Below are 11,639 nucleotides of genomic sequence, written 5' to 3'. Positions count from 1 at the left end.
TACAGAGCAATAGACGAGCCTTTTTGCATTTCATATGGATGTGACATCATGGGAAAAGCCTAAAGTGCAGAGGTGAAACAGAAGATCTTGAACAGAAACAGAGGATTTCACACTGGACTCGAATATTGTGTGTTCACTGTAGTGTTGACTTGGTAGCTCTCTTTCTAGTGTTCACAGAAAAGTGGATTAAAATCTGAAAGGTGTTTTTTTGCCTTTGACTGACTGAGGAGATATTCACTGTTCACGTCTTTCCGTTCAGTTAAATGTCATGTGTTACTTTATTGACATGTTTATGCTTACAATATTGTCAAATCATAAATGCACAAAATAAATAATGACATACAATATGACAATGACAAATATCAACAGAGTAGAATTAAAATGAGGTGTCAATCAATCAATAAAATGATGAAAAAATAATGAATGGTCTGTAATATAATATGTGCTCATATAATCTGAATAAAAATCTATTAATATCTTATTGAGACAGACTCATCGAATGCTATTAGTTCACTCAGATTCATATTTTACACAATCAAGAAGAATAGAAAAGTCATGTGAAGTATAAACACAAGTTGAAGAGCAGGAGTTATGTAAGTAAACGAAAGTGTAGCAAATCAAAATGTTACATTTTCTCTTCCTCAAAATATCAGTTTTGTATGACAGTAAATATGAAAGTACAGTTGAGATAGTGATAGGTTCACACACTACACTGGAGTCCTGTGTGCGCTGGACACACACGTCGGCTGTTCGGCCCAAGTCATGCATTCTTAAATGAGGAACAATACTATTAAACATGAAAACATTTATACGATAGTTGCAGTCTTAGTCACACAAACGTTCAGTCCATCCAAACACACTCATAAGAGTAGATCAAACAGGTTTCAGTGTAATAATACACATGTCAGATTCTGTCAGTAGATGTAGATGCCCGATATAGGGCAAGAAAATTTCAGTGAAAGTGAAATTTTGGATTTGTGTCAAATTCAAAAAACTTTAGAATTCAAAAACTGGAATTATGAAGAATAGGCATATGTTTGTGTGTGTCTTGTATTCTCAAAAAATAATGACTAAAATATATGCCTGATATCTTTACTTGGAGCATTTGGAAACTATTTATGTAATCGTGTGCATCTATGATGATTATATTGCCCATGTGTTTAGAAAAACATAGATTACACACCCCAAATCAGAGGTGTTATAGCGTTGCCAGCACCACTGAGCGGAGTTTTACGTCGCTGAAGTGGACACACACCGTAAAACTCTGTAGTGCGAAACACAAGTGTTCACAAATCGTGTACAAGCTTTGACAGCAAGAGTTGCAACAGCAAGGCGTCTAACACCGAAGAGGCCGTCCTTGAGAATCAGCGTCTCCCTGATCTTCTCATTTTATAGTCCATCAAACATTTTGACATCTTTGGAGATACCCTCATTATTCATTAGTCTTTCATCTTCGGTGCAATCTCCAGCGGTTAATATTACATTTTAATATCTTAATCATCATTAAAACCGTATTTGATTCCCGGGACTGTCCAGTATTAAGCAAAGAAAGCAACAGTCCCTTGCAGACACAGGCTTGCGGCGTAGGCTTCGTTTTCTTAGAAACAATGGTGGAAAGAAGTGAGAGAGCTTTTACAAATCTGACGAGTGCTGAGGGAAATGATGTGTATTAAAGTATGAATGAATTCTATGAATGTGTCTCTGAAGGAAACCCACTGCCTTGAGAGAAGTTTTGATGGCGTTTTCTTCTCATCTTCCCTCTGTGTAAAGTGTTTATAAGCTCAGAGAGGGGCTTTACATTTTCATTCAGTCCGTCTTATTGTTTGTGAAACTCAGGCCTAATTTTTATGTGCTGTATCTAGAATTATTCAATGATCTGATAAAATACTTAATCATTTTGACTCGTCCCATTTCTTAAACATTATTTAAAGGCTGGAATATTAGGTTTATCATTTAATAAAACATGTTGGTCAATACCAAGTAGTACATGTTAGTAGATAACATAATAATGCAAGTAGTTATAATGCGGCCATAGTTAATGCTATTATTTTAATGTTTCTGCTGTTGTTGCATTTATTAAAAATTAACAACTGATTGTAAGTAAATAAGATTTGTCTGCCAGTGTTGCAAGGGTCGTTATGGATTTTGAATGTTAAAATGGGGGTCTCCTGGAAAGAAGGTTGGTAAACACTTCCTCAGGGATTACCCCAACATGCAGAGAACAGTGCCTGCATCAAATCTGCTGTGTTTCTCCTCTCTTCTAAAGATCTCCTCACACCTACCACTACCCCAGAGTTTGGGGTTTACCCCATCAGGCAGTGAACGCAGTGCCTGCCCTGTCCAACTCTGTGCTGTGTTTTCCCTCTCTTCTAAAGATTTCCTCACAATCTTCAGGTCCTGCACCTCTTCATCTTTTCCCTCCTTTTCCAGTTTGGTAATGAAAAAATCCAGATGTCGAGGAGTGAAATACCAGTCTGCTTTTATTGGGTTCTTTGTCAGATTCATGATAAGCGTATAAGCTTCATGCAGCAGGATGGACTTTTCTGCTTTACTCTTCTCCAGATCTCTCTTCAGATCTTCTTCTATTTTTGTTATCTCCTCATATTTAGATTTATCAAAGCTGGTTTCAGACCGGTCACCGGTGGATTGAATCTCCTGTTTAAGATCATCAAATGGCATTTTAACTTTCGTTGTCTTCATCACATATTTCCTGTTCTCTTTGGTGTGTTTACTGTAATGACATCTCCCTGTACACACAGTGCAGTGGCCATTCATCATGACGTCACACTGTGAGACTTCATCGAAAGGGACCCACCAACAACCATACTCATGACAGTTTTCCTCACACACAGAGCAGCAGGTTGCGTAATTGCTCAATGAAAAATATGAGTATTCAATCAAGACTTTTTCTTTGACAGTTTTGTTCACACTAAACTGAAGGTTCTTAGATTCCTCAATACTCTCATTTACATTTTTGATTTTGAACTCTTTCTCAGTGATACGGCCCATTAGATTAAAGACACGGGCTTCAAGTTGTTTTCGCGGTTTCTGTGCATCTACTGTCATCAGAGTTTGTTTTCTGTTGTTTTCTAGCAGGAGTTTCAAAAACTTTTCCATGCTTTTCTCTCCCATTTCCCATGATGGTTTGTGAGCATGTGCTGTTTGTTCTTCCTGCTGGTTGTTGAATAAGAAGTGAACAGGTTTGTTCCTCTCATCTCTTCTGCAGGGGATCTGCGCTGTGTTAATGGCATTAAGAGCATCGGTGTGAGGTCCTCCGTCCGAGTGTGTGATGATGAACACTATATTGTCCTCTATATCTTTGCCCAACAGAGACAGAACTGACTGGAATATGTAACGCTCTTTTCCAGAGAGTCGATTCTGAGACGCCTTCATCACGAAACACACAGCATCAATATAGTGAAAATCCTCATCTGAGAATAACCTGCCCAGATCATCAGAAATCTCTCTTTCTCTACTGAATCCTTCAGAGTCTCCGTATCCTGGAGTGTCAATGATGGTCAGAGATGTTGGGTTTTCTTCAACAAACACCTCATAAACTGTGATCTCAGATGTCAGGGATTGGGACTGAGCTTCTGGTTTTTCTTCTTCTGTGATTTGATAAAACTCTTTATCCTCAAACTTCACTCCCAGTAAGTAGTTCACCATGGTGTTGATCATGGCGGTTTTCCCAGCGCCGGTTTCTCCCACCATCAGTATGACTTTGTTCTGCTTGTTTCTGTCTCTTCGTCCATATGTCCATCGTCTGACCCTTTTATCAGTCCCATCAATATGCTTTCTTTCCGTGTTCAGCTGGTAAAGTCTTGGGGGACCTGGATTAATGAGGGTGGCATCATGAGGTGACCTACAGAGAGAGAGAATTCATTTGGAGATCAGATAGGGCGTTTCGAGATCAGATAGGGCATTTGGAGATCAGATAGGGTGTTTTGAGATCAGATAGGGTGTTTGGAGATCAGATAAGGCGTTTGGAGATCAGATAGGGCATTGGAGATCAGATAGGACGCTTGGAGATCAGAAAGGGCGTTTGGAGATCAGACAGGGCGTTTGGAGATCAGATATGGCATTTGGAGATCAGATATGGCATTTGGAGATCAGATAGGGAAATTGGAGATCAAATAGGGTGTTTGGAGATCAGATAGGGCGTTTGGAGATCAGATAGGGCTGTGGAGATCAGATAGGGAAATTGGAGATCAGATAGGGTGTTTGGAGATCAGATAGGGCATTTGGAGATCAGATAGGGTGTTTGGAGATCAGATAGGGCATTGGAGATCAGATAGGGCGTTTGGAGATCAGATAGGGCATTGGAGATCAGATAGGGCGCTTGGAGATCAGAAAGGGCGTTTGGAGATCAGACAGGGCGTTTGGAGATCAGATAGGGCGTTTGGAGATCAGATAGGGCGTTTGGAGATCAGATAGGGCGTTTGGAGATCAGATAGGGCGTTTGGAGATCAGACAGGGCGTTTGGAGATCAGATAGGGCATTTGGAGATCAGATAGGGCATTTGGAGATCAGATAGGGCGTTTGGATATCAGACAGGGCGTTTGGAGATCAGATAGGGCATTTGGAGATCAGATAGGGCGTTTGGAGATCAGACAGGGCGTTTGGAGATCAGACAGGGCGTTTGGAGATCAGACAGGGCGTTTGGAGATCAGATAGGGCATTTGGAGATCAGATAGGGCTTTGGAGATCAGATAGGGAAATTGGAGATCAGACAGGGCGTTTGGAGATCAGATAGGGCATTTGGAGATCAGATAGGGCGTTTGGAGATCAGATAGGGAAATTGGAGATCAGATAGGGCGTTTGGAGATCAGATAGGGCGTTTGGAGATCAGATAGGGCGTTTGGAGATCAGATAGGGCGTTTGGAGATCAGATAGGGCAGGGTTTTTCAAACTTTTTGTGTGTGTGGACCACTATTTGTAATCAAGAATTTTCGCGGACCACCTCATAATACACATAATAAAATATGTCTACTAGAGTCCTACCTGAATTAATCTGCACCTCTAAATAGGCTTACTAGCACTAAAACTATAACTGGTCATCACATCAGTACAACAGGCTTGTTAAAAGAAAGTTTACTGCACACAAAGGCTGCCACATATTTAATTTATTTATCTACTCAAGCGCCCGAGGGCATAATCAGGTTCATTTGAACAACAGGCTTATTTCCATAGCAATGGAGTATGAAATCTATACAGTAATAAGAACACTGGAATATAGTCAACATTTCAAAACCTTTGGCGATTTTAGGGGATTATTAATCTTCAGAGTTTTACAAGTCCTCAAAAAGTACCTAGGCTTGAGTTTGTCCACTTAACAGCACATCTGCAAAACATTTCAGAAACGCGAGATCAAGAAACTAACTGGAAATTAAAATAATAATAGGCCTTATTCATTCCAATTATAAACATTTCGTTTTATATAAACTGCCTATGCCTAACTGTGCGTTCACACCGGACGAATAGCGCGTCAAATTCAAAAAGGGATCATATGTCAAATTCGCGCTTGCTGCGTCTAGTGATACGCTTGACCACTTTGTATCAATTCGCGCGTCAAGAGCGAAATTGACGCGCGTAAAAACAAAAGTTTGAAGCGAAATTTCATCCGGTGTGAACGCACCAATAAAGGCTATGCGTGTGATGTGATAATGAGAACATATTTGCCTCTGCCCTTTTCTCTTCAGAGAACCTGTTGCTATCCACCGAACCAATGTTGTGGTTCTAACGGCACTGAACTTGAATAGGCTTGTTCGACTTGAACCGGCGCTGCACAGACCGATCGGTTTATGACATCAAAGTACCGCGAGAGCAATTCAAAAGCATAAGGAGCCGTCTACTTTCTATTCGCTCTCGCGGTATATCAATTGATATAACATTTTAATTAAATTTTCAAGTTATTGTGTGATTACTAAAATAGCCTAGTGGTGTTTGGCCATGACCTTAGGCTTGTTCGACTTGAACCGGCGCTGCACAGACCGATCGGTGAATTTGATTCAATATAGGCCTACATATTCTTTTTACTTTTTTATTGGAATCTCCTGGTAAAATGAAGGTAAAAAAAATATTCTTTTATTTTGCCTTTCCACGGACCACCTGCAGTACCCTCACGGACCACTAGTGGTCCGCGGACCACAGTTTGGGAATGGCTGAGATAGGGCATTTAGAGCACTATATCAACTAACAATTTTTAGTTAAGTTTACTTAATGTCTTAATTGTAAAAATCTAGTAATCTTTAGTATTCACATACTATGCTTGGTTTACTCAGAAAACCCAAGTTCAGATTAATTGATTGGTTTGAGTGCGGTTTTTGAGGCAGGGGAATTATTAATGGGCTTTTCACTCTTTGCCTCCACTTCTGCAGTTATTTTTCTCTGTATCACTGCATTCACTCATTTCCCAAAGTCATCTTGAATGTTGAATTGTCAATACAACTGAAATATTTGAGAGAACACATAAGCTGACTTAACAAATGGATGCTGATTTTCCTAAAATATTTGAGTCACCATTGTGGTGATTAGTGTTCCTTTGGTTGGGCACTTTCGAACTTCATTTCTACATATACAATATATATATATTAGTGGTGGGCCATTATCGGCGTTAACGTGCTGCGTTAACGTGAGACTCTTATCGGGCGATAAAAAAAATATCGCCGTTAATCTATTCTCAAAGTTGGGTTGGGAGCTGGGTCTATACTACACAAGCTATGATGACTTTTTTAGAAACACGTGCCCTTTAGTCATTATTTGGGTAGCACACATATTCTGAATGCCTTTGGCAGAATTCAAATGAGCCATTTTAATCTAGATTAATTCCAAGATTACAGTGAGATTAATCTATCAATTAATCTATTAATCTAATCTAAAAAAAATTAGATTAGAACATATATATATATGTGTGTGTGTGTGTGTGTGTGTGTGTGTGTGTGTGTGTGTGTGTGTGTATGAATGAGTGATGTATAATGTAAGTATATTTCATGTCAATTAATGATCTTTTATAATTGTGTTGCTAACACTTATGTCCTAAACACCCTGTGAAACTTTTAATTGTGTTGATATAATCCCTCTATATATGTGACAGTCTTGCAATTGATCATACTTGAGTCACACAGACTTCAACATTCAGCCTGCAAAACACAACAATGGTAACATTTATATTTTATTGAAAGTAAATTATCAAGTACTCTCTACAGTTATTTTTTAGTTACTAGAACTCTTATGTAAGTGAACTATACTAACTAAGCATTTGTCAGTACCACATGCTATTCCTATTTTACTTTACTTGTTTTTTTTTTTTTTTAAGGCAATCAGTTTGCATGTTTGTTTTTTAAGTAAGACTAACTAATTAGATTTTACAGAGAGGGGTGAGAGTTGAAGTGACAGAATAGGACAGCCCGCTGGCTCATGGCCAGTACAAGACCGTTTTGGCCCATTTGACAGAACAGAGAACATTTCACATTAATTTATCTTGTCCTGTTGTTGCAAGTTGACAAAGATGATGCTATTTAGCTGGCTAACAGAGATTAATAAAGAGAAGCTTACCGTTTCCCCACCGGGTTATTTCCATCACCTGTATTTGATAATAAGCATTTTCAACAATGATAATAATAAATAAAGAACAATATAAATAACTTTTGAATAACTTATATTATGTGTGACATTAGATGTTGCTGAACAAAAATAATGTGGCTGGAAAACTTCATAATGTAGTACAAACTCACGTTTGAAAGAAGGAGGGTGATCAAGACTGTGAACTGAAGCACAGCTGACTTCACTGCAGAGAGAGTTTCTGCGCCGGCGTGGGATCTTTAGAAAGAAGTTTACTGCCCTTAATAACTTATCTATCACATCTGTGTATCAGTGAATATTGTTGATTGTGCCCACAATGTTCAACAAATCATTAACTATATCACACATTTAACCCTCTGGCCTCTGGGGTCGGCAAACACACCCCAGAAGCCTTTTCTTCCCTTGGTCGAACATTATTAAGTTAGAGCTTGGATCCTATGATCTTTATGCATCGCTTTCTGCCAGGACTTTTACAGGCTTTTCCCAAATCACTGAAATGACGTTGACGTCCGGGTTAGCGGTAGCATGAGCCGTCAGGCAAGTGTTATTTAAATAAATATCGCTCCTCCTGATGAAACGCCCTCCTGATGAACTTATAAACTTTCCAATACCTCGTTTTATGAGTACAGAACCTATTTGTGCTACTGTAGAAGTTTGGTGCCATTCTGGGCATTATTAGTGCCGTAATTTATGAGATATAAACTTGGATCCATTAGCGTCTGCACTAAACCATCCGGCTGATATCTCTAAATAAGCTCTAACTTTAATAATGTTTAATCAAGGAAAAAAGGCTTCTGGGGGGTGTTTGGCTTGAGGTCAAGTGTGCAAAGGACCCTAGGTGGATTTTACTCCGAACCATCCATTTAAAATACTCATTTATGGTCATACAGACTTAACAAATATGAGAAAAAATAAACTGTTAAAAGTGTACTTTTTAATGTGTCCACTTACAAGCGAAAAACTGCATGAGCTATATATATTTATAATAATTTAATTGTCTGCTTTTAAAAGCTCATAAACAAAGATTGTAACTTACCATGAATTCATCCATATCTCCACCGTCACAGTTTAAACTGCTGAACACAGAATAACTCATTGATTCAGAATACATGTTTTTATTTCTTCCAATATTTGCATATAAACAACTGGATATTTAATTGTCTGTGTGTGGAAAGAGTATTATGTAAGGGATAATGTAGAGCGAGGAGGTTGTTATAGCGAGTACACCCCCGACAGGCTGATCGGAACAACCGCCTCGCTATACATTATCCTGCTTATTACATGGCTACCTACAAAATAAATCAATAATTTGAGACAAATTATTGATTTAAAAAAGGAGTTTATTTATTTTAAAACGATTGCATTGCTTCCGCTAAAGAAAATAGTCTGTTCCGCGTCCATAGCAACGCTGTTTATCATGGTTATACTTCGCAGCGCTCTGATATCAAGAAATAACACACCGCACTCTACACTTGAATTCAGCCAAGCCGTGTAATAAGCACACTGTAAAACCTTGCTGTAAAAAAAAACAGCCAAATCTCTGACAGTAATACCTTTTTTCTTTTTTCTTTTAAACAGCAATATACCATAAAAACAATGAATTCTGAGTAATATTTGTCATTTTTGAGAATTGTAATTTTTATGTTTTAGATTTTACTGGAGGACATGTTGAGGATGTTTGAATACTTTGAAATTGCATTTTGGTATGTTTTAGCTTACCTCAAGGGCATCCAAGATGTAGGTGTCTTTGTTTCCGCAGTAGTTTCAATTTTGATATTTTTAAGTCAAACCGTTCTTGTATGTCAGTCATATAATGCAGGTCTATGGTCACTGTCTCAAAGAGCATGCACAAAGTCCAAATTAAACAATTCCCCATCGTAAGTACACATTGATGGCCTAAGACACGAAACGAGCGGTTTGTGTGAGAAAACGAACAGTATTTATATAGTTTTTACCTCTTGTACACAACCACGTCCAAGTGATCTGAGGGCGCGCGCGCATCCTGGTGTGTGACGTGTGCGTGCGTCATGCTCTTTCAGATAGTGACCACAGACCTGCATTATATGACTGACAGACAAGAACGGTTTGACTTAAAAATATCAAAATTGAAACTACTGTGGAAACAAAGACACCTACATCTTAGATGCCCTTGAGGTACATACCAAAATTTAATTTCAAAGTGAACTATCCCTTTAACACTGCAAAATATGACACATCAGGACATGCATACAAAATACTTCAGAAATCATATTTCTGGATACTCAAATTTGGTTAAAACCTTTGTAGACACAGCTTGCATGACAGCACAACAAAAACACACAAGAGTGAAACCCCATTGCCTTAAATTTTTTTTTTTTTTTTGAAATTTTTTTTTTTTTTTGGCTTAGCTGAAATACTTAAAAAATATGAAAGAAAGGAAACTCTGTTAATGGGTGATCTGAATATAAACTGGCTTGATAAAATAAGAAAAAAACTTAAGGATATCACAAACTCGGTACAAATGACTCAAATGATAAACAAGCCAACTAGACTAACAAAAAACTCCCAAACTTTGATGGATCTTATATTTACAAATAAACCAGATAGGGTTACCAAAACATACAATTTGTCAGATCACAACCTTACTCTAGTTGCTAGAAAAATAAATAAATCCAGGTACAGGGACAAACAGCAAATAAATAATCAAAATAAAAATCTCCATATTCCTAAGAGAAATCAAATTGCACTGATGAATGATCTAAATGAAATAGATTGGGAGTGTAAAGTTGACAGTAAAGGCTGTGAGTATACATGCAATAATATTACTTTTACAGGAGACCGTCACCAAATATACAGAATTAAAGAGAAACAGAAGTAATAAAAATAAATTGCCATGGTTTGGTAGCTCTCTTTGGGATCTACTTGTGGCGATGGGCTCAGAAACAGGTACACCAAATGAATAAACCAACTACGCCACCCTGGGGGCTTATTACCAGGGAATCGCCCTAAACAAATCAGGAGCACACAAGGCTCACAGGCTCGTATTGGTTGGAGTCAGGCATGAGACATGGGTGAAGGATACAAACAATAAAATCACTTTATTGATTAAAATGATACAAACAATAAAAAAAAGGAAAGAAAAAAACAATAATCAGAAAAAGGATATTCAAAATGGGACACTCCTGGCGACGGAAATTGGGAACGGCAGCCAAATTACTCCACTCAAGGGGCCTCCCTATTCTCCTAAAAGAAAAGAAATAAAGAAAACCACACACACTGCACTCAGTCAAACACCTCCAGGTGGCACAGCAATCACTCCAAAATACCACCACCAAGATGAGAAGGGCTGCCGCCCTTAGTTTCCCTGCCGCCCAGGCCTACAATGAAGAACACACATCAGACTCATACACCACAAAATAAAGAAAACAAAAGGAGAAAACAAGAAATACACAAAAACAATTGTTTGACCCAATTGCACAATGTTCATCTCAAGCCAGTATGATAACAAGCAGTCTCATCACAGACAGATACATTCCAGATGATCATCACCTCACATTGTTGAATATTACACATTCCCCACTTAAATCCAGGGTACTCTTGTGAGAACAGTTAGATAGCTGGATATCCTAGACAGCATCAGGAAAATACAGACCAGGTGTTTGGTTAACTCGTACCGGGCCACAAAGACAGCACTTGAGCCAAAAAGAAAAAAATTAAACAAAACAAACATTCACATAATAAATAAACCAAAAAAAAGAAACTTAAATTAAAACAATGAACAGTGATGACTAAGAATAATGAGCATCAAGAGTCACTTTAAATACAGCTCCTTACATTCTGAGTACCCAATATCAAATCCCAGGCAATAAAAACATCCACACCAGTTCTCATGGAATGAAAGAGAAAAGTTAACGTTAATGGTGCCGTTGAGGTCGAAGACATCGCAGTGACGCTAGTCAGTAAGGCTACACAGCAGAGCAGCACGTAGTAAGTTTGTGGTCGCTCAGCAGTTTATGTTGAACCGGACTGTTGATTAAAACGTCCAGTGAACGACAATGACAACGACAGCCCACCATAAC

At 38.4% G+C, this 11,639-nt stretch overlaps 1 protein-coding gene across 2 annotated transcripts; it reads right to left on the bottom strand.

Annotated features, from left to right (window-relative positions):
* Positions 1 to 256: 256 nt before the first annotated feature.
* LOC307157316 (uncharacterized protein) lies at positions 257 to 9,065 on the bottom strand. 2 transcript variants are annotated; one of them, XM_079869183.1, is made up of 4 exons: positions 8,618 to 9,065; positions 7,734 to 7,818; positions 7,555 to 7,582; positions 257 to 3,862 (listed from the first exon to the last, which is right to left on the bottom strand). In XM_079869183.1, exons 1-4 carry the CDS (start codon positions 8,690 to 8,692, stop codon positions 2,203 to 2,205), a joined length of 1,848 nt encoding a protein of 615 aa, XP_079725309.1. In that variant the 5' UTR covers positions 8,693 to 9,065; the 3' UTR covers positions 257 to 2,202. The 2 variants fall into 2 exon arrangements, with proteins under 2 accessions (XP_079725309.1, XP_079725310.1); XM_079869184.1 differs by lacking the exons at positions 7,555 to 7,582; positions 7,734 to 7,818 and having other exon boundaries at positions 263 to 3,862; positions 8,618 to 8,647.
* Between the last annotated feature and the right edge of the window lie 2,574 nt (positions 9,066 to 11,639).

The sequence above is a fragment of the Squalius cephalus genome (genome assembly GCF_949319135.1).
Source record: "Squalius cephalus genome assembly, chromosome: 1".
Classification (NCBI taxonomy): Eukaryota; Metazoa; Chordata; class Actinopteri; order Cypriniformes; family Leuciscidae; genus Squalius; species Squalius cephalus.
This window is presented reverse-complemented; position numbering and strand designations above follow the sequence as displayed.

Bases quoted from the DNA above. Each gene is read 5' to 3' on its own strand.
- LOC307157316 (XM_079869183.1), bottom strand. From the start codon at position 8,692: ATGTATTCTGAATCAATGAGTTATTCTGTGTTCAGCAGTTTAAACTGT. The intron at 7,583-7,733 runs GTGAGTTTGTAC...TATCAAATACAG, and splicing joins TCACCCTCCTTCTTTCAAAC to GTGATGGAAATAACCCGGTG. The intron at 3,863-7,554 runs GTAAGCTTCTCT...CTCTCTCTGTAG, and splicing joins AATAACCCGGTGGGGAAACG to GTCACCTCATGATGCCACCC.